Source organism: Alligator mississippiensis, chromosome 4 (assembly GCF_030867095.1).
Source record: "Alligator mississippiensis isolate rAllMis1 chromosome 4, rAllMis1, whole genome shotgun sequence".
NCBI lineage: Eukaryota > Metazoa > Chordata > Crocodylia > Alligatoridae > Alligator > Alligator mississippiensis.
The window spans coordinates 175,617,300-175,644,504 of record NC_081827.1 but is presented as its reverse complement, the minus strand read 5'-3'; the positions used below and the strand labels follow the sequence as shown (position 1 = coordinate 175,644,504).

At 46.3% G+C, this 27,205-nt stretch overlaps 1 protein-coding gene across 1 annotated transcript in view; it reads left to right on the top strand.

Moving 5' to 3' along the window:
* Positions 1-23,305, top strand: part of IDH1 (isocitrate dehydrogenase (NADP(+)) 1) — a 37,738-nt gene extending 14,433 nt beyond the window's left edge. Inside the window, exons 5-9 of the mRNA XM_014594218.3 lie at positions 4,258-4,435; positions 12,640-12,791; positions 13,945-14,085; positions 15,157-15,319; positions 22,362-23,305. Of these exons, the coding sequence (XP_014449704.1) occupies positions 4,258-4,435; positions 12,640-12,791; positions 13,945-14,085; positions 15,157-15,319; positions 22,362-22,455 (728 nt within the window). The 3' untranslated portion in view covers positions 22,456-23,305. The remainder of the gene's footprint in view (positions 1-4,257; positions 4,436-12,639; positions 12,792-13,944; positions 14,086-15,156; positions 15,320-22,361) is intronic.
* The last annotated feature ends 3,900 nt before the right edge of the window (positions 23,306-27,205 follow it).

The window sequence follows — 27,205 nt, the reverse complement described above, 5'->3', positions numbered from 1 at the left end:
CACGATGCCTCCACACACTTAAAGTAAAATCATACATCTTGCAACCTATATTTGTATGCAGAGTGTTTGCATAAAAAGAATTCTGTCAGACCTGCATGATATTTGGAAAGCCCTTCAGTCAGTCGCATTCTGTTATCTCTATGATCAGCCGGGCAAGCAGGGTGCCAGCTTTCACAGGTACCAGTGGAAGTTTGTGCTATTTAATCCTATTCAAACACTTTTTAGCTTTTCATCTGCAGCAAATGTCATCTTAAGACAACTTGAACAGATCTGCTTTAGTTGCAAAAAGGCTTGACTATTTTTTCCCCACCAGACCTCAGTGTAATGAAAATTGGCTAATTCAGTTATTGCCGCATAGGTAATTTATGTACTGCCTCTCTTCTGCAAAGGAAGGTTTTATATTTCAAGGGTAATGACTCCTAGTAGGGGGGGTATTGTATTACATATTTACTGGAAGATACTTTGACCAGTAGGCCTTATTCGGCAGGCCCAGGTAAACTTAGCATCTAAGCCAGCAAGAGGTTTGCTTTGAAGCTGACCATACTGCTGACAGCCGGTATGTATGTCTTCTACTGCAACACTGGTTAACAACACTTAGGTTGTTACTTGGGTGTGGCTGCTAGCCACACTCCCATCAGCACCCAAAACCTAACTCAAGTTTGGTCACGCTTCTACCCTTATTAGCTGGCTTTCCTGCAGCATTAGGAGAAAGGCTAGGTCAGGGATAGGCAACGTTTTTTGGCTGGAGTGCCGAAAAAACCACAATGTCTACCTTGGAAGGTGCCGGAGTGCCAGCATGCCAGAAAAACAAAATTGGGGGGAGGGGGGACATGGCAGGATGCACTGCATATTAGTATATTTAATAATCATAAATGTTGCCTTTGTTGTTCTGTATCCCTTTTTTGTTGAGCATGTTGCAATGAAAGAGAGAGAAAAAAAGAGATAAATAAAAGGAGAGAGAACCAGACACACACGTATGCACGTGGAGAACCAGAACACACCCAGAGCAAACACGTGCACACACACATCTGCAACCAGACACGTGTGTGTGCACACAGATACACAGAGGCAGACAAACATACAAAACCATATGTTGGGCTTGCAGTGGGTGGGAGTCAGGCAGGCTCAGCTGCTTCCAGCCACAAAGCCCAGGCTGCTCCCAGCAGGCAGCTGGGTGGCTACAAGCCCTGCTGCAAGCAAACTGGGCTCCGTGGTTGGCAGCAGCTACCCAGAGCCTGGGCCGGGTACAGCCAGGAGGCTGCAAACATCTGCTCCGGGCTCTGGCATCAGCTCCATACCAGTGGGTACATGCACACGGGCATAGGGCCTGAGGCAGCACAGTCTTCCCACTATCCGCTCTGAGGTCCATGTGCAGTCATTGCCAGCATGGAGCTGATACTGGGGCTGTGAAGCCCGGCGCAGCTGTTTGCAGCCTGCTTGCTGCCTGCTGCAGCTGCCCAGAGCCCAGGCTGGCTACAAACAGCTGCACAAGGCTCCAGAGCCCAGTCATCAGCTCTGTGCCAGCAGCAGGGGAGAAGCTGGGGTTGCGCTGCCTCAGGCCCCCGCCACCATCCACTCCGAGGCGCACGTGCACCCGCCAGTATGGAGCTAATGCTGGAGCCTGAAGCAGAAGTTTGCAGCCTCCTGGCTGCAACCAGTCCAGACTCTGGGTAGCTGCTGTCAACCATGGAGCCCGATCTGCTTGCAGCAGGGCTTGCAGCCGCCCAGTTGCCTGCTGGGAGCAGCCTGGGCTTTGTGGCTGGCAGCAGCTGCCTAGAGCCCAGGTGCAGTAGCATGCTGAGCAAAATAACCTTGTGTGACGTGCTCAGCACATGTGCTGGGGGTTGCTGACCCCTGAGCTAGGTGTTATTTTCACTGGGGCTGGTCCCCAACCCACTTCATACTGACAATTCAAGTCAAGTCAGACAAGAACTGAAAGTTCTCCCTTGACTTCCCACAATTCTCTGTTGTTCTCAGAAAGGCAAGTAGGGTCTCCCAACAAATCACAGAAGAAGGATAATGGAGCATCTCAGCCCACTACAGTGCAAAGAACTATTTTGATCTACAGGTGATCATACGTCCAGTGAGAATGCAGAAAATTGGTTATGGCTCTTTGGTGTGATAGCTAACCTGGATGGATGTGCAGAATCAGGTTCTCATCACTTGAGCTAACACTGCACTGAAGATGCAGACTAAAACTGTAAGGTATTCTGATAGTAAGAAACCTGAAATAGCTTCATTCCTAAGAGCCCCAGTCACCATCCACTGCTTTCATTGAGAAGACTAAATCAGGCCTGATCTTGCACTAATGAAGTCAGTGGGTTTTTTAGGTAGGAAGAGTGTTGAACCCAGTAACTTTAATCTCTTAAGTATTTCAAAAAGAGTAGGAAGACCTTTCTTATTAATTTTTTAATTCATTTTGATCAAACTCATGATAAAAACAGCCTCTAGTAAAATTTCACAACTAAAAAGATGTGGGTGTGAACACTCTTAGAAAACACGCCCTGCTCTTGGCTGAATAAGAACCAGAAGAGAAGATAGCTGAGGGGTAAATAGTGTTCACTAGCGCTGCTTGCAGACGTTTAAAAAAAAAAATAGCAGCACTTTAAACCTGGTGTGTTCCTGCACTGAGCCCAGTGCATGCCCAGAAGAGACTTAATTGGATCCAGCTTGTATACTTGGACCCGGGTGCTTTTTTGGCACTCTTATCTCATAGATTGGAAGGGGCCTCGCAAGATCATCAGGTCCAATCCCCCTGCACTAGGTAGAAAAGACAACTGGGGTCAGGTGACCCCACCAAGGTGACTGTCCAGTTTCCTCTTGAAGATTTCTAGGGTAGGTGATTGCACCACCTCTGGAGGAAGGTTATTCCACAGTCAGGACACCCTAACTTTGAAGAAGCTTTTCCTAGTGTTAAGCCTGAAATGGTCTTCCAGAAGTTTGTGACCATTACTGCTGGTTTTCCCCAAGGGTGTCCTGGTGAACAGTTGTTCCCGAGTCCTTGATGTATTCCCCTGATGTAGTGGTAAGCTGCTACCAAGTCCCCTCTCAGCCTTCTCTTTTTAGGCTGAAAACACCCAAGTCCCACAGCCTTTCCTCATATGGCTTGCCTTGCAAGCCTTTGATTATACAGGGGGCTCTTTTCTGGACTCTTTCAAGCTTTTCCACATCTTTGTTGAAGTGCGGTATCCAGAACTGAACGCAGTACTCCAGCAGCGGTCTCACCAATGCTGAGTAAAGTGGAAGAAATAGCTGACTGAAAGCGCCATAAAGCCCCACTGAAGTGCTTGATCTGTACAGATGCTGCAGAACCAGGTTGAAGTAACATGCGGCTGCTTCCAGTAAAGTGCATTGGTTTTTTGGGGGTGTTTTTGTTTGTTGTTGTTTTGGGGTTTTTTTAAATGTCTGCAAGCAGCCTAGGTGACTTTCTTTATACTCTGTATTTCCCACCCACTTTGTAATCTGTAATGTCCTTGTTCTTCTCAACAAAAAACCCACTAGAGCTCTCTAGAACAGTGTTCCATCTGCCTCAAGTGCTTCCATACCTAGAGGTGACATGTAGCTTTTGTTTGAGGATAAACAAGACATTGGGAATGCTAATGTATCCCTCAGAGGGTTGGCTTGTCCTGTATTGCTGTCCACAAGATCTCCTCCTCTTGGGTTCATACTTGAAAAACAAACTAGACTATGGAATGGGAATGCATACCTCTTCTGCCTCTCCCCTTGTACAAACTGTATGTCTTGAGTTGCTTAATTAGAGCACTTGCTGGAGCCATGTTGCCTGTTCTACATAGTCGGTATGGAGATCCCAGTGGCAGGAAAATATTTTTAGGAGAATTATGCCAATGAAACTTTAATGTAAGGGAGCCAGTGCAGAGACTCACAAGCCCACAACTTTTGGCCACCTCTGCCAATTCTGCCTCTCCACAGTCCCCTGCCTTTCCCATAAAGGAAATGATGATCTGGATATGAACTTCATTTGGCCTTTAAGAATAGACAAATTGTACACCAGGCGAAAGGTCTACCAGGACCCATGCCTCGAACAGCACAGCAGAAACACTACATTCACAGCAGTAACTGAATTTCATCCATTATATCTCACAGCCTCTACAACCGCATTAAGCAAAAATAAAAAAATAAAAAAGATGGGTGAGAAGGATCCTGCCCTGCATATCAAGAATTTGATTTTCATGCCTTTTTTAGCCAATGCTGTAACTAGCCCATATACTATTCTCTTTTCTCACTTTTTGCTCTTAGACTGCGGTGGTGTTGCCATGGGAATGTACAATCTTGACCTCTCCATCCAGGATTTTGCACATAGTTCTTTCCAAATGGCATTGTCTAAGGGCTGGCCTCTCTACATGAGCACCAAAAACACCATTCTGAAGAGATATGATGGACGCTTCAAAGACATCTTTCAGGAGATCTATGACAGGTAACTAATACATTTTGGGTACCTATAGATGTGCAGCAAAGGCTGCTCCAATGTGTTATATTTGCAGTGCATTGGGAAAGACTTGATTAATCGAGTCTGTTGGAGCATGGTAATTAACATGCTCCAACAGACTCCAGTGTCACATGTATCAGTGTCCCCGCACTGAAAAATGGCAGTGGGGGGGTGCTTTAACTAAAGCATGTTGAACAAGCTTTAGTTAAAGTGCTCCCGTTGCCATTTTTCAGCACTGAGACGCTGATGCCTATGATGCTCTGTGTGCTCTAATTAAAGTGCCCACCCCTCCGTCGCTTCTGGAGCATGTCTATAAATGTCCTGTGTTCTTACCTCCCTTTACCTCTCCTCCGTACCCACCAATCCTGTTGTATCCTTCTGTTGTAGAGATTCCCTCTTTTTCTCGTGAGTCTCTCTTATTATGGCAGATCTGGCAGTGCTTGGCACAGTCCATTCTTATTACCATCAGTGAGGACTGGGAGTGCTTTGTCGCACAGAATGCAACATTCAAGCTTACGCTTAAGTGCCTTGGTGTCCATCTCTCCCAAGATCTAGTGATGATCAAACAAAAGCTATGGAGATTTTGATGGCTAGTTCCTTATAACTGAAACCTTACTAATTGCAATAATAAGTTCCAACTCTCCTGTTTCTAAACTACATGCTGATCTGTTTGTATCACAGGAAGGGAATTCTTACAGATATTTTGGTGAATTATTATCTAAAGTTTTTGAGAGAAGTTTAACTTGCAGCTCGCCTATTAACAATGAATATCCTTTCTTATTAGACCCCACACATGCCCCATAAAATCCCACTAAATTCACAGTAATAGGCATCAGAAACTTGGATCCTTACTCTTCCAAGTTCCACTATTTTATTGTATGTACCTGAATCCAAGGCAACTTTGAATTTTAAGACAACCCCTCGATAATTAGGTTCTACATATGGAAAGTGTATACATTTGTTGTCATTTTCCATGTATAGAATCTAATTATCAGAGGGTCATCTTAAATTTGTCGCATTCCCCTACTTCCCTCACAGCTGCTGCAGCAGGGAGGCATTGGGGTGGGGAGATGGCCCCTTTCCCCCTGACCTTGTCTCACTTGTAGCCTGTCCACCCTCCCTGCACTTCCCGCCCCTGCCCCCTCACCCCCCAGCCTCTGCGCCCCCCTTTCCCCCCACACTTACTGTCAGGCATAACTCTATAGATTCATTGATTCATAGATTGTAAGGCTGGAAGGGACCTTGGAAGATCATCGAGTCCAGCCCCCTGCACTAGGCAGGAAACACAACGGGGGTCAGGTGACCCCAGCAAGGTGACCATCCAGTCTCATCTTGCAGTCGCCTACCCTGGAAATTTTCACCACCTCTGGAGGGAGTTTATTCCACAGTGGACACCCTAACTGTGAAGAACTTTTTCCTAATGTTGAGCCTGAAACAGCCTGCCAGGAGTTTGTGGCCATTACTCCTGGTTTTCCCCAAGGGTGCCCTGGTGAACAGTTGTTTACTGAGCCCTTGATGTACTTCCCTGATGTAGAGGTAAGCTGCTACCAAGTCCCCTCTCAGTCTTTTCTTTTTCAGGCTGAAGAGTCCCAGGTCTCTCAGCCTATCCTCATATGGCTTGCTGTACAAGTCTCTGATCATATGGGTGGCCCTTCTCTGGACTCTCTCAAGCTTTGCCACATCCTTGTTAAATTTCATAGATTTCATAGACATTAGGGCTGGAAGGGACCTCGGAAGATCATCGAGTCCAGCCCCCCGCCCAAAGGGCAGGACATCAGCTGGGGTCATAGGATCCCAGCAAGATAAGCATCCAGTTTCATCTTGAAGGTGTTCAATGAAGGCGCTTGAACAACCTCCGGTGGCAGGCTGTTCCAGACCTTGGGGGCTCGGACAGTAAAGAAATTCTTCCTTATGTCCAGCCTGAAACGATCTTGTAGTAGTTTGTGACCATTCGTCCTCGTCATCCCTTGGGGCGCTCTGGTGAACAAACGTTCCCCTAGATACTGATGGTCACCCCTGATAAACTTGTAGGTGGCCATCAGATCACCCCTGAGCCTGCGCTTTTCCAGGCTAAAGAGCCCCAGGGCTCTCAGCCTGTCATCGTAGGGTCTGCTTCCCTGACCTCTGATCATGCGCGTGGCTCTTCTCTGGACTCTCTCAAGCTTCTCCACATCCTTTTTGAATTGTGGAGCCCAAAACTGGACGCAGTACTCCAGCTGCGGCCTCACTAAGGCCGAGTACAGGGGGAAAATGACGTCCCGGGATTTGCTTGAGAAGCATCTATGGATGCAAGCCAGCATTTTGGTCGCTATACTAGCCACAGCATCGCATTGCAGGCTCATGTTCATCTTGTGGTCAATGATGACCCCCAAGTCTCTTTCTTCCATAGTGCTAACCAACATAGCACTGCCGAGCCTATAAGGATGCTGCGGGTTTTTTTTCCCAAGGTGGAGAACCTTGCATTTATCGGCATTGAACACCATCAGATTCTCATCCGCCCACTTGCTGAGCCTGTCCAGGTCAGCCTGGATCACCCGCCCGTCTTCTGGTGTGGATGCTTTGCCCCAAAGTTTGGTGTCATCGGCGAACTTGGCCAGTCCGCTTCTGACTCCAGTGTCCGCATCATTAATGAAGATGTTGAACAGTATGGGTCCAAGGACAGAGCCCTGGGGGACCCCACTGGTCACAGGACACCACGATGAGTGACTTCCATCAATTACTACCCTCTGGGTCCGACCCCGGAGCCAATTTTCCAGCCAGTGGATCATGGGGGACCCAAGGCGACAATTGGCCAGTTTCTCCAAGAGACGATCATGGGACACCAGATTGAAGGCTTTTTTGAAGTCAAGATATATGACATCAATCTCATCTCCCTTGTCCAGGTGATAGGTCACCTGGTCGTAGAAGGAAATGAGATTGGTCAAGCAAGACCTACCCGCAACAAACCCGTGCTGGCTATCCCTTAAGATGTTGGCGTCGGCCAGTCCATTAAGGATGGCCTCCTTAATAAACTTTTCTAAGATCTTCCCCGGGATAGAAGTCAGGCTGATGGGCCTATAGTTAGCCGGATCCACTTTCCTCCCTTTCTTGAAGATAGGCACCACGTTGGCCTTCTTCCAGTCTTCGGGCACTACACCAGAGCGCCAAGAGTTTTCAAAGATCCGCGCTAGAGGCTGGGCTATGATGCTCGCCAGCTCCTTGAGTACCCTGGGGTGAAGATTGTCAGGGCCGGCTGACTTGAAGGTATCCAGCTTCTCAAGATGTTCCTTCACAAAGTCAGCATTAATGGAGGGCAGGGGATCACCCTCACCCGGACTTCCCGGCCCTGTAGCGGGCACGGGTGTCCCATGGGGCTGATGAAAGACCGACGCAAAGTACCTATTTAATAGGTTGGCTTTTTCCTAGGCGTCAGTTGTCAGTTGCCCCATCTGGTTCAGCAGGGGTCCAACGTTGCCCCTGCTTTTCTGCCGGCTCCCCACATATCTTGAAAAGGACTTTTTATTGTCCTTGATGCTCAAAGCTAGCTGGAGTTCAGTTGCAGCCTTGGCTTTCCTGGTCTGCTCCCTACAGGACCGGACCAGTGCAGAATAATCCTCCTTGGAGGTGACTCCCATCCTCCATCCTTTGTAGGCCTTTCTTTTTAGCCTCAGGAGGTCTGCTAGGTCCCTGGAGAGCCAGGGGGCTGCTGTGCCCTCTTGCTGCCTTTCCTCCGAGATGGAATAGACTTAGTTTGTGCATGGAGGATCGCTCCCTTGAGGAGCAACCACTCTTCTTGAACTCCCCTCTCCCTGTGGTCACAGTCCCTTAGGGCCTCACTGACAAGCCTCCTGAGCTTGTCAAAGTCGGCTTTCCTGAAGTCAAGGACTTGCGTGTTGCTGACTGACTTGCCAGCTTTTCGGCGGATGGTGAAGGTGATCAGCTCGTGGTCGCTGTCACCCAGCTTCCCATCGATCACTAGGTCGCCGACTAGGTCCTCCCCAGTAGCCAGCACCAGGTCAAGCAGCGCTTTGCCTCTCGTTGGCCCATAGACTTCTTGAGTCAGGTAGAGGTCATCCACGCATGAGAGGAAGCTTTGCGACCGCTCAGATTTTGCTGAGCGATCCTCCCACGAGATGTCTGGGTAATTGAAGTCACCCATGACAACCATGGTCCTGGAGCAAGCTGCCTCAGCCAGTTCCTGGGCAAACTCCTGGTCTAGCTCAGGACTTTGGGTGGGAGGTCTGTAATAGACTCCCACCATTGTGTCCCCTGTGCCGTGTTCCCCACGGATTTTAACCCAGAGGGTCTCCAGCCGTCCACCCTGGTCGCCAATATCGGCTTGCAGGGACGCGTAGCTTTCCTTAACATAGAGAGCTACACCCCCGCCCCTTTTCTCTACACGATCCCTCCTGTACAGGGTATAGCCATCTATCCCCGTGGTCCAGTCATGGGTGGAGTCCCACCAGGTCTCCGTGATCCCTATGACATCGTAATTGTTTGCACTGAGCAGGAGGATGAGCTCCTCCTGCTTATTCCCCGAGCTCCTCCTGCTTATTCCCCAAGCTCCTGGCATTTGTGTACAGGCAGGCAAGTGCCCCCTGGGGGGCTCCTTCCTTGCCCACAGATTTTACCAGGGCTGGGGCCGGGGTGGGCTCCCTTGAGTGCCGTGATCCGCTGGCTTTGCAAGGATTGTTCAGTGGGCCAGCAGTGGCGGTAGTCCCCCCGTCCCCCAGCGGGCTTAGTTTAAAGCCCGGTGGAGCAGGTCAGCCAGTCTGGCTGAGAAGAGCCTCCTCCCTAGGGGAGAGAGGTGGAGACCATCTCTTCCCAGCAGCTCGCTGCCTCTCTCGCCAAAGAGCGGGCTGTGGTCATGAAAGCCAAAGCCTTCCTGACGACACCAGCGCCGCAGTCTTTGGTTGACCACGTGGATCCTCCTCTCCCTCCTCAGCCCATAGCCTGAGACTGGGAGGATCGACGAGAACACCACCTGTGCCCCCAGACCCTTTAGCCCCGCTCCCAAATCCCTGTAGCGCCTCATGACCTGGCTGGGAGTGCTCCGAGCCATGTCATTGGTGCCCACATGAATAAGGAGCATGGGATAGTGGTCTGTGGGTTTGAGGAGCTTGGGGATCCTCTCTGCAATGTCCCGGATGCGGGCCCCTGGGAAGCAGCAGACTTGCTGGGCTAAGGGGTCAGGGTGTCAGATTGGCCCCTCCATCCCCCTCAGGAGGGAGTCTCCCACAACAAACACCTTACGTTTTGTCTTGGGGAGAGCAAGGGCGGGAGTTGCAGTTAGGCCCATGTTGCCTGTGGGGGCCGGCAACTCAGCAGGCTGTGCTGGGGCAGCAAGAGGTGCATACCTGTTGCTCAGTTCTGGCGGGGGAGGGGCCTTGGTGCGGCGGGCCTTAGGGCCCTTGACCACCTTGGTCCATGCCCCAAATTGCGGCACCCAGAACTGGACACACCCAGTACTTCAGCTGCAGCCTCACCAATGCTGAATAGAGCAGAAGAATCACTTCTTGGTTTTGCTGGAGATGCATCAATTGATCCATGCCAGAGTATTATTTGCCCTGCTGGCTACAGTGTTGCACTGCCAGCTCATATTCATGCTGTGGTCAGTTATTACCCCCAGGTCCCTTTCATTCGTGGTGCCGGTCAGTTTGGCTCTGCCAAACCAGTAGGTGTGTTAAGGATTGTTTATCCCCAGGTGGAGCACTTTACACGTCTCAATGTTGAACTTCATCTGGTTCCAGTCTACCCAACTTGGAAGCCTGTCTAGGTCTGCCTGTATCTGCAGCCTATCTTCAAGTGTGACCACACTTTCCCATAACTTGGTGTCATCCGTGAACTTGGCCAGTGAGCTCTTCACCCCCACATCCAAATCATTGATAAAGATGTTCAAAAGCACTGGAGGGACACCGCTGGCCACTTCTTGCCAGGACGACATAGATCCGTTCATTAGAACTCTGAGTCCTACCCCGCAGCCAGCTTCCTACCCACCTAAGTCTTGCAGTTAAGCCCGCAATCCTCCAGTTTTTTCTCTTGAGAACATTATGGGATACCAGATCAAAGGATTTTTGGAAGTTGAGGTATACAGTGTCAACCTCTTCTCTCTTATCCAGGTGGCAAGTTACCTGATCGTAAAAGGAGATGACGTTTGTAAGACATGACCTGCCCACAATGAAGCCACGCTGGCTGTCATTCAGAATCCTACCTTCTGCAAGTCTATCGCACATAGACTCCTTAATTAATTTTTCCGGGATTTTCCCTGGGATGGAAGTTAGGTTAATTTGCCTGTAGTTACTCAGGTCCTCCCTTCTCCCCTTCTTGAAGATGGGTACAACATTGGCCCTCTTCCAGTCCTCAGGGACCTCTCCAAAATGCCACAAGGCTTCCGCAATGACTTTGGCCAGCTCCTTCAGCATTCTCAGATGAAGTCCATCTGGTCCTGCTGACTTTTATATATGTCTAATTTTTTTTTTAATTGATCACACACCAGTTCTATGGCAATAGTAGGAAGGTGGTCATTCCTACCCTGCTCATTCTGTACGCTATCTGGCATAATTTTTCCCCTTGGCCTGGTGAAATACTGAAGCAAAGTAGTCATTTAGGAGTTCAGTTTTCTCCTGAATGTTGGCAACCAGCTCTACCAAATTGTTGAGCAATGGCCCCACACTCCCATTTGTTTTCCTCCTGTTCCCTATATACTTAAAGAAGGACTTCTTGCTGTCCTTGATTCCTGTTGCAAATTTAAGTTCAGTTACCACCTTAGTCTTTGTAATCTGTCCCCTACAAGTGCGGGCCGTTGTTGTATAGTCCTCTTTGGGGCCTGTCCCAAGCTGCCATTATTTATACACTTTATACCTCTTTTTTCTTTTTTTAAGAGGACCATGATTTCCCTGTTTAGCCATGAAGGCTTCCCAGCCCTTCTGCTACCTTTCCTCTGCATGGGAATGGACTTCTTTTTTGCTTCAAGGATCATGTCCTTAAAAAACAACCACTCCTCATGCACTCCTTTCGTCTTCAGTCCCTGGTCCCACAACACTTCCCCTACTAATGACCCGAGCTTAAAAAATGCAAATTTCAACAAGTCCAAAACTTCAACCCTGCTATCTAATTTGTTTGCCTTGTAACGGACAGTGAACGTGATGGTTTCATGGTTGCTGTTGCCCAGGCTACACTCTATATTTAAGTCGGTCACCAGGTCGTCTCCTTTGGCCAGGACCAAGTCTAGAAGAGCGTTACCTCTGGTTGGCCCATGCATCTCCTGAGCCAGGAAGAGCTCTTCGATGCAGGTCAGGAAGGAACGCAACCAATCCACCTTGGCCAAGTGTTCCTCCCAAGAGATGCCTGGATAGTTGAAGTTGCCCAGGTCCATTCCTCTTGGGCACAGAGCACATGGAAGCTCTGGCCCCTGCTGGACCACACAGCAGGGGCCAGAGACACCACTGGGGGACTGGAGACACTACCACCACCACCACCACCATCACCACCACTCGTGCATGGCTAGGCAGGGGCCAGTGCTTCCATGTGCTCTGAGGGGGCATGGAGCTGGAACCACACCTTACAGTTAACAGGAGGGGAGCACTGGGGGTGAGCAGAGGCTGTTGGGAGCTGCTTCCCCTCCCCTTCATGCCCTCCACCCTTGTGCTTTTACAGATGAGTCCAAGACGAGGGGTTCCCTTCCACCTACCTGTGTTGAATGCGGAAGGGAAAAAATGTTATCTTGGATTTGAGTAAACATGGTCATTCCTTTGACTAAAGCTGAGATGCCCTTGATTTTTCTCTTTGCATAAAAGTAAAACTGGACCAATTGATTTTTGAACGTGAACACAGTATATTAATTGCTTCAGTATTGTTTCCTCTAATTTCTCTAGGCGTTTGGTTGCATTTCTAGCTAATGGGGAAGTTGCTTAGATTCTTTTCCCTTCCTTTGACCAGGGTACATGTCATCCTTGCATGCAAACATCATAAACAAGCTGCCTGTACAAATCAAAAAGCCACATAATAAAAGGAAAAACCATGTAGTAAAATGTTTACAGACCTACCACATAGCAATCTTAAAGGTATCTCAACCTTATCATCCTTGTTTATTCTCCTCTCTTTGTCTACTTCCTTATGCAATTTATGGGACTTCTTTTTGCTTACATATAACACACACCGGAACAGAAATTATCAGGAGCTGCAATAGTGGGGTTTTTTCCTTTTTCTTCCAGAGAATACAAGTCTCAGTTTGAAGCCCAGAAGATCTGGTATGAGCATAGGCTCATTGATGACATGGTGGCCCAAGCCCTAAAATCTGAGGGAGGCTTCATCTGGGCCTGCAAGAACTATGATGGTGATGTGCAGTCTGACTCTGTTGCACAAGGTATGAGCTATTTCTCTTTCAGTACATTGCTGGGATAAGCCCAGTACCCATCTTATACTCTGTACATCCTGCTGCCTTCCTGTTTTTATTCAAGAGGTGCATCTTAGGTCTACAAACAGCTTATTGGTATGTTGTAGAGTAGACTTTGCAGGATTTCATATACGCCAGAAAATCTAAGAGACTCAAGCATGGCTTTAAAAAGTGAATCAGAATTGGCATTTTGTTTTAGATTTCTCTAGAACAGCAGTGTCAAGCTGGCCTCATGCCCTGGGCTGAATCCAGAGTGTGGGGCTCTTTGCAGGCCAGATCCAGCCCAGGGCACAAGGCGGTTTCAGCCAGAGGCACATAGTAGTGGCTTTGGCTCTGACACAGGCATACGGCACACTGGCAGCAACAGGCCCATTAAGGAAGCTGGTCAGATAAGTAGGTAGTCTGTTTCCAATTCTGGGCAACCACCCAGTCTTAATGGCATATGGTTTGCCTCCCCACTGGGCCTACTCTTAACACCCACCACCTCCCTCACTAATGCATGGGTTTAGAGCTTTAGTTAGCCCACCCCCACAGAGTCTTTTGGTACTTCCTAACCCCTCACTGCCTTCTGCCCCAGGCAGAATCCACAACAGTTCCCCCTTTCAGAAGGTTGTCAGTAGCTTCCCCTACAGCTACCCCATGCCTTGTAGCAGAATTAAGCAAAAAACTGTCTTCATAACATAAAACCTAGTTCCACAAGTCCATCCTTTCAGGGTGCCTTCCCCCTGTCTGGGCTCTCTCACTGCCTCAGTGGTCCTCTTAGGAGCTCTTTTTGTCTTTGTGATCGGAATCAGACTGCTCGGTGAGCTCCAAGAGCTTATTTTAAATTATGGCTATCCCTTCCAGTCAATATGCAAATCAGTTTGGCTCTTAAAAGCATTGCTTCCATCTTCCCACATCTACAGTAATGGGGTCAGGGACTTGTTACAGCTCCCACTTTTTTACAACTGCACGCGCTCCTACCACAAGAAAAGGGAGGAATGACAGCCCAACTATAAAATAGTATGGGGCATTTTTTTTTTTTTTTTTGTGGTTTTGTTTCCCCTTACCTGTCCTTGAGGCTTGTCAGAGTGATGCAGCATCAGGGAGTTCAGAGGAAACAACTTTTTCTTATAATCTGCAGGCTATGGCTCCTTGGGAATGATGACCAGTGTGCTGATTTGCCCAGATGGCAAGACAGTAGAAGCAGAAGCTGCTCATGGAACGGTTACTCGTCATTATCGCCTGCACCAGAAAGGTCAAGAAACCTCCACCAATCCCATTGGTAAGATGGCTTGTGCTTTTCTGAATGTTCTCTACCTCTGAAATACTCAGCATCAGTTGTATTGTCTCTACAAGTTCCTACGCTGCAGGGTAACATACGTGCTAATTGTAAAGTGGTTGCACCTAGTGCCAGTGTGCTTCTGTGGATTCAAACATATACAGGTAGTCTCATTGCCTGTGTGCCAGGTGGGGAGGAGACACTGGAGAGCGCACAGGGTGCATTGGTGCTCTGTTAATTTGGACAGCAGCATTAAAGCAGCCAGAACCCTTAGTGCAGGCACAGTTCTCCCAGCAGGAGAGAATCTTTTTGCCATTAGTTACACCAGCCTCCCAGAACAGAAGCTTTTCTGGGAAAAGGCCTCTCCTCCCAGGAGAGCTTCATCCACTCCTGGGTTTTGCTAGCAGAGCCACGTCGGCTCTAGGCTGTGAATTTTTGGACACAGCTCTGCCAGCAGAATTTTGCAGTGTAGACAATGGCTGGAACTGGGCAAAGAGCAATGGACTATACAGTCCAAGCTATGGAAAGTTCCCTCATTCCCATATAATACTACACTAGTGGCCTCGTGTGTTTTTTTTTGTTTGTTTTTTTTGTTTTTTCCCCCCCCCTTTCCAAATAAAAGTGCAAACAAGCATGATATAAAATTACGATATAAAACATCATCTGCAACTACATAATAGTACTCCCCCGTAAGATGTTATACTTGCCAAGATTTAGTCTGATAGTTTGGGAGAGCAGAGTAGTTAATTGCACGTGACTTCATTTTTGCTCTGTTTTTTGTGTGCCACAAAGGGGAGCAAAATAGATGCTGTTTCTTAATTTTTTATTTTTTGTTGTTTATTTTTTTTTAAGAAAGCTACATGAGGTACAAAAAACATAGGAGGAACTGGCTTATACTTTCACCTTCCTGCACCAGACGTTGATGGGAAACTCAGCTTTTTTAATTAACTCTAATCAATCTTCCATTTCTTAATTGGGCAACAAAGCACTTGTTTATAATCCATTGTGACTACATAGAAAATTGCAGCTGTTTCGTTGTTTCTCTAGTATATTGTCTTTCTCTCTCTCTCTTAGCCTCCATTTTTGCATGGACTAGAGGACTAGCTCACAGAGCTAAACTAGATAAAAACACTGACCTCAAGAACTTTGCCACTGCCTTGGAAGAGGTCTGCGTAGAGACTATAGAAGCTGGTTTCATGACAAAGGATCTAGCCGCCTGCATTAAAGGCTTGCCTAAGTAAGTACATGATGTCTTCACTGCAGCCATGCTGAAACCTAGCGGTGGCACAGCTCTTACCTACTGTAGGATAGTGGTCTATTTTAAATGTAACTTTAGTAGGATTCATGTTGCAGTAACATCTAGGAATCCCAGTCACAGGCCAGGACCCAGCAGTGCTTTGCAGTATACAGACATCTAAGAAGACCGCTACAGCCTTAAAGGGTGCCTATTCGTGTGCTCCGACGTGTTCTAATTAGAATGCATCAGAGCAGTCTGCTCTGCATTCTAATTAGAATGACCTAGCATTGCTGCAGCATTGCATATATAAGTCCCTGCGGATTTAAGAATGGCCACTGAGGTGCTTTAACTAAAGCTTCTTTGGAAACTCTGGAAGCTCTCTGAAAACTGCTCTAATTAAAACACCCCTACCCCTGAGCACACGTATAGGCACTCAAATATCTCAGGTTCTGAGCTGATCCATCCATACCATCTTGCCAAATAGTGTTGGGTTGCAAGTTAACTAAAGCTGACTTTGGTTAACCTGCCTGACTTTGGTTAGCCAAACCTGACTTTGAAACTGTGACAGTTGTTACATTTAAACTCATATTTATTAAATACAATGTTTTAAACTTCCTAAAGTTTACAGAAAATCCATCAACTAATCATTTCTCACTGCTTTGCCCTTAACTTGCCCTTCTCTGGTAAACAGGATCACTTACTGAGAGTATTTGGATGATCTTCCAAACAAAAAGAAGCTGCATATATAGATAAAAGAAAATGGGGCAAGTAAAACAAAGCCACTCAGACCTCTTGCTCACTTCCCAGCCTGCACATAACAGTACAGAATTAACGCATTCAGTTTAATTTGAGCTGAGCCTTAACTTTTTCCACAAGTAACTCAAGAGAAATTTGCACAATACTATTATAGGCAAACTGTACACTCTTGCATTTTCCATATCTGTTGAAATGTCTAAACCAAGTGTTTAGTCTTTTTTTTTCCCCTTCCTTTCTTTAAACTGATGCAAATCAGACCTAGATTTGCAATTCTTCCAAGGATGGGTGAGAGCTACCTCAGGGGAGCATGCTAGTTTACTGACAAATCAGTCGGTTAACGCCTAACTTACCAAAGGTGGCATTTGTGTATGTATATGTATGTATAACAGCCAACAATCCAGTTAGTGTGTGTGAGGGTGTGTGCGCACATGCTTGCATGTAACTGTCAAAGATCAAGATAGCATGTGTGCGTGTATGCAAAGATCGAGATAGCATATGTGTGCATGTGTAACTGTCAAAGATCCAGTTAGCCCAGGGGTGGGCAAAATCCAGCCCGCAAGCTGAATCCAGCCTGCAGCACCCACGTACTAATTGTATCCTGCCCAGCCCTTCTGCTCACAAGAGTGGGAGCGAGGTGTCCATGTATACACATACCCCAACATAATCTGTTGCTCCTTGCTCCCACACTCATGGGTAAAAGGGCGGCCAGGATGCAGCTTCCAGGCGGGGCTGCTGCTTCTGCAACCACTGGGGTACCTGCTTGGCTTCCCCGGCATCCTGCTTACTCCGGGCAGCAGGTAGGGAAGCAGCGGGGGTGGAGAGAGCTGCAGCTGGGTGGGAGGGCAGAGAATGGGGCTGAGGCTGGTGGCTGCATTCACGCCCAGGGGGGCAGCAGTAGCACAAAGCTCAGGCAGGGGATACCCCTCCACATTGTGCACAGCCCGTGCCAGTGGCAGCAGCAGCAACAGGCAGGGGGGGCTCAAGGCACACGTGCCTGGCACAGGCACTGCCACCCGGCGGCATGTGGCACACAGCTCCAGCCAGTGCTGCACACGGGGGGGGGGGGGGGGGGGGGAGCACAGCCCGGCTGGGCCATCCCTCTTGCCAGGCGTTCGTGCCACATATGTGCAGCTCCCACACTCGCACTTCTCTGGGGGAAGCCCCATGCTGGAGTTGACTGCCTTTCCCACCCCCTGCTGTGCAGGTACCTGGACACTCTGGAGAAGCAGGGGCTCCTTCCAGTGGAGTCCTGGGAGCTGCATGGCAGGGGCTGAGGAAGACCAGGTGGCTCCAGTGTGGGGCTTCATTTGGTGGTGCACAAATGCGGGAGCTGCACATGCAGTGGGGAGCCCTTGCAATGGAGGTGATCCGGCTGGGCTGGGCTGTGCTTCTCACCCTCGTGTGCAGTGCTGGCCAGAGCTGCATAACTACAGGCGGCAGCACCTGCACTGGGCACAAGGGACCTCACCTTGCTGCTGCTGGCAGGGGCTGTATGCCATGGGTAGAATGTGGGGGGGTCCTCACACCCCACACTCATACCTTGCCCCCACATACCCTGTTGTCCCCCTCACACACAGCAACACTCCCCCACACTGCACCACATGCACACACATGCACACCCCCTCCCCGCACACAGCCCACCATCTTCCTGTCCTCTTCCCCTCTCCGCACTGCCAAAGATCCAGTTAGCATATGGGGCGGTGAGGGTGTGTTTATGTATGTGTAGCTGCCAAAGATCCAGTTAGTGTGCATGTGTAACTGGTCCTCGTTTTGACCACAAACTGCATGCGACTGGAGGGCTTCTGGCAATGTGGTGGGACTACTTGTGGCAGGGTAGCTCCTATAAAATACCACAGTACCACAACCTCCAGAGTAAGGTGAACTTAAGGTACCTCAGAACCCTAGCTGCCACTGCTTTGTGGGTATTCCTTGGATGGAGAGGGCTAAGGGACATCACCCTGACAAACATGCCCTCACTGAGGTGTTGGGCAATCAGCAACAACTTTATTCTCTTGCACTGGCAGAAACTACAGCCATTGAGGCACTGAATGTCTGGACTTGGTCTGGCCTTCAGACTCTGTCTCAGTGGTCTAAAGGAGGGTGGTAGGCCTAGGGCAGCCTCTACACCTCCATGCTCTTGCCTGGGTGTACACACTGAAGGTCTTGGTGTGATCCATATTGACCAAAATGACAGAGTGACTCGCATGCTGGAATGTTTGGACTCTGACCCCTGGGCTCGATTCAGACTTATGGGAAAACAGCACTACTACACTATGAATTGGTTAGACTCAGAATTGACGTTGCTGCATTATCAGAAACTCAGGTCTCAGTTACAAGCTCTATCCAAGAGAATGATCACACCATGTTCTGGCGTGGGAAACCAGGAAGAGAAAGGAGAGAGCAGGGAGTAGGCTTTGCTGTTAGAAACAGCTTATTGTTCTTCTGTAAAAGCCCCAATTGCTGTATCTGTTCAACTCATGATGCTTGAAGTGCATATACAGAATGGCTTCTTTGCGTTATTTAGTGTATATGTGTCTACTCTTCAAGCCAGCAATGAAGACAAGAATGTTTTCTACTAGCAACTTGAAGAAGAAATTAAGACAACTCATAGAAATGAGGCCGTTATAGTACTTGGTGACTTTAATGCAAGAGTTAGATGTAGTTTTATAAATTGGCCTGGTATTTTGAGCAAACACGGAATTGGTAATATAAATAAAGATGGCCAGTGAGTGTTAGAACTTTGTTCAAGTCAATCTATGCATTACCAACACCAATTTTGCTGGGAAAATCACAAGAAAGACATTGTGGAAACATCCAAGATCAGGGCACAGGCACCAACCAGGCATAACTACCTGAAACAAATCCTGCATACAAGGTCTTGTCACATTGCTGACTGTAACACTGATCATGCTTTAATATGCTGCAAAGTTAGAATCAATGTCAAATAGATCCACCATAGCAAAACTACCAGTCGTCCTCAAATAAACATCAGCCAAAATAAAGACATGATAAAACACAGACTATTCAATGAAGAAGTTATTGTGAAATCAAGTTTACCTAACAACTTGACCACCCTATCTTGGGAAAACTCAAAAACTAAACATGTACAATACTGTTATAACAGTGTTTGGCAAAAAATGCAAGAAAAATGCAGGCTGGTTTGAAGAGTACTCTGAAACCCTTTGAAAACAAAAGGACAGTGCTAACCAACCATAAGGAATCAACCAACACCATAACCCTAGAAAGTCTGAAAACAGCTTGAAGTGAAATGCAAAAGGAGGCTAAGAGGTGTGCCCAAAACTTTTGGCTGAAACTGTGAAGATATTCAGAAAGCAGCTAATGCAAGTAATAGCTTTGGAACGTACAAGGATGTTAAGTGAGCAACTGGTCCAGTCGAGAAGAAAACGGCTCCACTGCAAGTCTTAGATGGAAATGCTATTACTGACAAACAAAAACAACTTCAATGTTGGATTGAACACTGGAATTTATAAACTCCAGAATGACTGAAATCAAACATGAAGAGCTTGAAGGATTACCACAGTTAGGATGGATTTAGACGATGAGCCTACATCTTGGCTGGAGCCTTCTCAGGAGTCTTGGCTACAGGTTTTTCTGGAGTCTTGTCTGCTTTCTTAAAGGAAGTGTCCAAGGAAGTTTGGACAGATATTCTCCAGGGAGATGGGTGACGCAGCAAACTTGTTTGCTGGTGTGGCGTGGTGTTGGATCAAGCATTGTAAAGTAGAAAGTGATGTCAAATAGTTGAAACAGGGTGTCAATTTATAAATCTTGTAAGTGCGAAACGTAAGTTGAGGACTGCCTGTATAAAGAAAAACAAATACCACTGACATGGCCTTCATTGATCTGACAAAGGCCTTTGATACAGTCAACAGACAGGGTCTTTTTACTGTTCTGAAGAAACTGGGTTGTCTCCCCAAACTGTTGAACATCATTCACTTCTTACATCAAGGTTTGAAGACAACTGTAGTGTATGAAAACAAGGAATCATAGTATCGTAGTAGTATCATAGTACTTAGGGTCGGAAGGGACCTAAACAGATCATCAGGTCTGACCCCCTGCCCCAGGCAGGAATGGGTGCCGGGGTCATATCGCCCCAGCCAAATATCTGTCCAGCCTCCTCTTGAAGACCCCCAAGGTAGGAGAGAGTACCACCTCACTTGGGAGCCCATTCCAGAGCCTGGCAGCCCTAACTGTTAAGTAATGTCTCCTGATATCCAGCTTGAACCTTCTCTCTACTGAGGTTCTTTGACATCCACTCTCTCTGCCCTGACAGGAGGGGCCTGATGCCTTTGACATCAACAATGGAGTGAAATGGGGGAGTGTCTTAACCTCTGTGCTTTTTAATATCTGTTTTTCATTCCTGCTTCTTCATGCATTCAAGGCCATCATCGCTATCATTTCATTTTTAAACCAGGCTAGATGGAGATTTGTTCAACATTGCAAGGTTTAGAGTGGAAAACTAAAGAGAAAAAAACTGGTTCCAAGAGATTTCTTGTTTATGGATGATGTGGCCTTGGCTGCCCACAGTGAATCTTCTCTGCAAAATCTCTTTCAATTAGTCTCAAGAAGACTGGTCAGGTACCAAAGGGTGAAAGAACCAATGAGATCACTCTGGAGGGTAAATCTCTTGGTGTTGACAGTTTTGTTACTTGGGTTCTACGATCAGTAGGAATCTTGACCTTCAGACTGAACTGACTAACAGAATCGGAAAAGCAGATAAAAATTTTGGGCTGTTACAGAAATTTGCACGGAATAACAGCAAACTATCACCTAAAGTGAAGATGCAAATCTATGAGACTTTTGTGCTGTCATTCCTGCTTTATGGTTCAGAAATGTGGACTATATTATGCTAGGCATGTCAAGAGGTTGAAAAGCCTCCATATGAGTTAATTGCATAAGATCCTGAAAATCAAGTGGGATGAGAAAATACTGAACAGAAGTATTGGAGCGCGCAGGACTGACACACTTAGAAACTACTATCAAAAAAAGGCAATTGTGATGGATCAGTCATGTCAGGAGAATGAGAGAAGACTTTTCTCAAGAACGTTTTGTACAGCGAGATTCAAGACTGTTGTAGAAAGCAGGGTGGCTCTGTATGGCAGTACCACAATGTATGCAAAAATGATACGAAGTCATTCAGCATCAATGTAGAAAGCTGGGAGGAGCGCAAAGAACTCCATTCCATCCGTTCCAGTCAGTCTAAAGCAGAGGTCAGCAGCCTTTCTGGTGGCTGGCTAAAATGATCCAGCTAGGTTCTGAGGCAGGCTAGTACGAGGCCCCAGTCACTACAGCCACCACTTTGCCCAGCCACCAAAGCCAGATCCAGTGATTCTGCAGGCCAGTTCTGGCCCACAGGCCATATAGGCTGTCAACCCCTGGTCTAAATATTAAAATGAATAGCCTGTTCAGGACTATTGGTTTGAATCAATGCAGGCCTTCAAGTTTGAGTCTAGAGGTAAAGTAGATAAAAGTACTTACATTTTAAAGTTTTAGACCATGCCCTCTGTGCCTTAGGAATCTAAAAAGTCCAGGTCATTTTTCATAGGATTGCCCTTCCCCTTTTTGTTGATGCTCTGCACGGTAGGTAGTTATCTGCTTGTTTCATCCACCCAGTGGTCGCTGCTTTCAGTGCATTTCTGCCTGCATATCTTATGTGAAATGTTCTCTGATCCTTCTCTGGGAAATATAATATGCTGCATATCTTTTTTCCTCTTGGAAAATGACTTGTTCTAGACTCTAGAGACTTTAGTTGGTTGCTTTGGATTTTATTTTAAATACTCGTGAATGCAGACACAACCAATTAGCAGTGAAATCCACTTTTTGTGCAGAGGGCTACACTTCACTGGCTCTGCTTAAAACCTCTTGAAGTGCCTTTGTACAGAAGTAAACATTACCTTTACGTTAGAGGTGCACAGTTAGACCAGTGGGCAGTTTCAATTCTTTTATTAAAGCAATTTATTAAATGAAAAAGGATCTGAAGTCAAACAACAAAGCCTGGTTGTACAGCAGGTCATTAATGGGTACATGCATACTTCAGTTTCCTGTTTCCAAAGGCACCAAGAGCTTATATCATCAGAGCAGATCCCCCTTGGATCCACTGGAAAGTGGCCCTCATAAGCAGCCTTCATTAAATTTAAACAGATCTAAGTAAATCAGTATTCAAAGCAGCTGCAGAAAGTGGCCTAACTCTAAGTTTGCACAATTTGCTGCCTGGTTGCATTAAAGTGCTTTATTTATTTATTTATCTCTTTCCTCCCCCCCCTTCTAGTGTGACACGTTCTGACTACCTGAGCACATTTGAGTTCATGGACAAGCTCGCTGAAAACTTGAAACTGAAACTAGCCTCTGCAGCGAAACTCTAAGGTCCAGCCTTGGGAAGAGCGCCACAACGAAGCTTGTTCCCTTTTGGGAACTGGCTTACACTCTGTTGTGTAACACTTCAAACTTCTAGAAGAAATCAATATTAGAAATTTTTTTTAATGAAACTTAAAATTGTACCTTTTAACTTTTAGACTGCCTGGGTGGCTCTATTTGGCCAGCCAAATGAATGCAGTAGGGCATCTAAAGCATTCCTAGCAGGCTAGAGGTTCCCTTTTTTCATGATTTCTCTTTCATTGTTCTCTCATCTGTCTCACTTCCAGACCAAAACATGTTGTGTTAAACAACTGGTTAAATAAGAAGTTAATGCACAGCAGACAATAAAAACTGGAAAAGTCCTCACTGCTCCAGCACCATCCACTGACTGACTGGCTGAACAACCTCACTGGATTGTAGCAGCTATAGAGTAAACCCCTTCCTGTTGGTCTGATTGTATTTGTTAATGACAGCCAAGGCACAGTAGCCTGGTAATGAAGGGTTCCTTAAATCAGGGCTGTAGCTTTGATGAGAGCACTTAATGAACATACAGTCTTCTCAGTTCTGCATCAGACAGAAGTCTGATAAAGCCATAACGCAGTCTATGTAGATGCAGGCCCAGTATTTGGTTCGTACCCGTTTTCCTCTGTGAAGTATAAGAATTGTTACCTCTAGCAGTTCCTGTGTGTTTCACTCAAGCTGCTTTCTCCCAGTTCCCGATTTATTTTCTACTCATTCTCCTTTATCGTTGTGACTCTGATATTCAGCATTATGATTTATTGTGGAACACTATCCATCCGTTGTTTTTTTATTTTGGAAGGCTTTTTAGTACAAACTAAAATACAACCAGAACTAATATCCCATTGTGTCTGTTCTTGTGTGTGAACGTGAGGGGTAGGAATCATCAATGTTAGTGGCATCACTGTACATTCTGCTTATTGAAGTCTGCCTCAGTATTAAGTAAGAGCTGGAATTAAGGCTACTTCATAGCCATTTTAAACAAGTTGTTTTATTAATAAAACAGTTTTTGCCTATTATAAACTGTCCTTATTAGTTTAATGGTAACTGTAAAAAATGTCATCTCTTATTGCAAAAAAAATTACAGGAGACCAATCCATGCAGCATTGACCTGGAGAAGTAATATGAAACAGTATTCCAGCTGCTACTTACTTTCTGTATTGCCTTTTTTTTTTCCTACAAAAGGAGTGCAGCACACCATCTAGATTTCCTTAAGGCTTAGGTTAATACTAACTGTTGAGTTGTGAAGTTGCTGATCGAATGCATTGAACATTCAGCCAATTTAAGAAATGCAGAAAAATTAAGACACAACCATTTTAAAGTTAAGTCCCCCCGATTTCTGCTTAGCTTATGACCAAGTAAGGAGTTAGCAGCTCAAATCCCATCTCAAGTCATAGAACTGTCAAGTTAAACACTATCTAAATTAAAAACATAACATTCCTGGCAGACTTACTTTGCAACAATCCAATTAGTTAAGGAAGGCAGGTAAGCTGTGGAATTCAAGGCATGTTAGCACTTGGGCCCTATAGGCTTAGGCTCAAACTCATTATGCCTTTACCCCCTGGAGTTTGCCATGATTAGGGCAAAATCTTAGAATTATATAGCAGGTCCTGTGCAGTAGACCCACATACACTGCTGTGATATTAGGGGCCTCTGTTGCCACTCATGCCAGCACATGGGTGGGGCAGAGTCTACCAGGCTAGCCACTCCTTTAGCTTCCAACAGAAGGGGAGGACCCCTCCTACTGTGGAAATCAAGAGGCTATTCCCTCTGCTTCTTCAAAAAGGAAGCTCCCTACTATTGTCACTCCCGATGAGGGGATGGACCTATAAAAGTGCCAAGCATATGCTGCTTTTATCAACCTCTGTTACAACTGTAGACACCCAGCTCTTCTGAAAACAGTCCCAGGTAACTTGCAACTTACTGATGCACCTGGAGTAGAAAAGCAAAGCAAGACTCAGAGCATTATGTCTCTAAAGCCAGCAGAATCACCCAAAACCACAGGGGCCACCTTCACCACTGAGGCTGTTTTCACTGCAAGTTTAGATACTAGGACTAGTACCCAGTATGCAAAGCTATACTTGAATTACTAATGCCCAGTCAATACTACACTCACCTGCGTGAATGGCTAGGTCTTCTGGAGCTGTATTCCACAATTCCGTGCATTGCAATAACATCAAGTAGCTCATTGCAATAACATCAAGTAGCTCAATGCAATTTTCCTGGTCAAGTGTTGGAGAACTTTGCTATCCTTTATGGTTGCACAGAATAAGGGGAAGACACTGGAAAAATAGCAACATTTACCTGATGCTGGCCTGCACCAACCTCCGTATGTTTGGGTGCATGTGTGATGGTTCTCTAGTGCCGTAAGTTGACGGAATATTGGGAGAATTTAAGTCTTTCTGAACTCAAGGGGAATTGAGGAAAAGCGTGGAGTAGTATCAGTACTAAAAGGTGTTTAGCCTGCACCCAACACTAAGAACAGGTGAGTTAAAATCTCAGTGGATGCAACCTCCAGGCCAATGCACAGCTCATATGCATCAAACCACTTTGGCCAGAAAAGAGAACACACGTATGGGTGCTAACAGACATGGGGAAAAGAACAGCGCTTTACCAAAAGAGGGGACATATCAGTTTGATCCAGCTCCCCAACGTCTTCATAGCTCTCACACTTCAGTGGGATTTGGTGCTTTTACCTAATAGTAGATTGAATCAGCTGTATCCAATAGCTGATTCAATCTGCTAAGTCAAACTGACACTATTCCTCTTTTGGAAATGTGCTGCGCTCGGTGCAGAGGCATACCGAGCTGAAAGTAAAGTGCTGTTTTGTGGTTTTTTTCCACATCTGTAAGCACCCTTTGTGTTCAGAAGTGACACTTACAAAAGAGCATGGCTAAACTGCAGAGGACAAACTGAAGGGGAAAAAAGGCCATCTAAAGGAAGCTGTGAGCAAATCATTCAAGACTTAACCATCCCAAAACCCATGACAGGTTTCCAAGGGCGTGTGCTATAATCACTCTATTTTCCATTTCTGATTACAAGCTGTAATTAATCTGGAAAAAACTTCAGGATAATAGAGCACAAAGTTACACATACTTGGCCATACATGACAGAGGAAGAAACAGGAGTATATTGCAGAGAATGGCTACTGTTCACCCTGTGTAATAGGGAGAGATGCAACAAAATTCTTTTAAAAATTCCAGGATTGTCCTACAATGCAGAATCTGATCACTTTTACAATAAAGTGTCCCTAGCTTAGTGCAACTTAGTGCACTAGAGCTCAGTGCATGGAGAAAAGTTACAATACTGCTCATATAAGACTGGCAAAAGTCAACCAAAGTGAACAGGAGGCCCACAGTTAACTTTACTCTCATGTCATTCTCCCTTATGATTTGAACTAATTATTTTTAAAAACTCTCCTCCAAATACAAATCAAATTCCTTTCTGGACTTGAGCCCAAGGATAAGATTCCCCTCTGGTGCAAACTGAGGTAGCTCTGTTGAAATCAATGAAGTTACTAGCCAAGAATCTAATACAATTGTTCTCATTAAACAAGCATCAGCACTCTAAGAGGAAGCATCTCTTAAATGATTGGCCACAAGAACTCAGGCTGAAACTCTTGACCCTGACTTGAGCCCTCCACAGATTAAAGAATCAGCTCTGCTTGCTTTTTGTATGTATGATCTTTACAATATGGAAAATTTAAACTAAAGTACCATGCAAGGTTATTTGCACAACAAATAGAATGACACTAGAGACTACCACTGGCTCTGAAGGATTGCATTAAAAAAGTAAGTGACTGGCAATATTTCTATAAAACAACATGTTCTGTTTGAATTCATTCCCTCTCCCCAAGGTCACACTCAATTTCACCACAGCCTGACTGACAGTATCCAGAAGTTTGGTTTATAGGACTCATGTAGTCAATCATTTACTTTAGACAAATATTTTATTCCCCCACCCCCAACCTCATCCTATATTTTGCTCAGATCTGGGCAAAAATTTTGTGAATTCATATGACCCCAATTTGGGAGATGGCTGATCTCCAATAAAACAAATTGGCTGTTTTGTAACTTTCTGACATGCCCCTTATTCCATGCTCCCTGTCCTGTTACATGTATTGCAATGACACTTTGAACCTTTTGCTGGTATGTTATTTATGTTTCTCATATTGGAAGGCTATGACCCTCATTTATAGAATATTCAGAATAGTCTAGAAATATCAGACTAACAAAGTTTGAAGTTTGCTGGTACTAGTGAGAGGCCAGGCTCATTTTCTGCCTCTTGCATCACATTTCCCTGGGTGCAACATTGCTGACTTCAATGCAATAAGGAATCCTGCCAACAGGAATGAAAATCAAGTCCAATTTACCCTGCTGAACTAAGTACAAAATAGTGAGTCACCTTTTTGGTTCAGAAATGGCCAATCCAGCCTGAAGCTGTTTAAGTGTGTTAACTTTAACAAGTACCCTTTAAAATGTATACCCGTTATTAAAATACAATAAAAGCTGTGCCATCCGGCACTGTATTAACTGGCATGCTTTTTTAATCCCCCCCCCCCCCCCCGTGTGCTTGGCAGTGAACCTGGAAGTGGTTCTGGGTCCACCAGGGAGCATGCTGGGGGCCCCCCACACCTGCCTGGCTCAGTGATCGGCTGTGGGGGAACCCCTGGTGTGTCCCCCCCCAAACCCAGGAGGCACCAGTCACCAAGCCAGGGAGGTGCAGGGGAGGGAGGGAGGC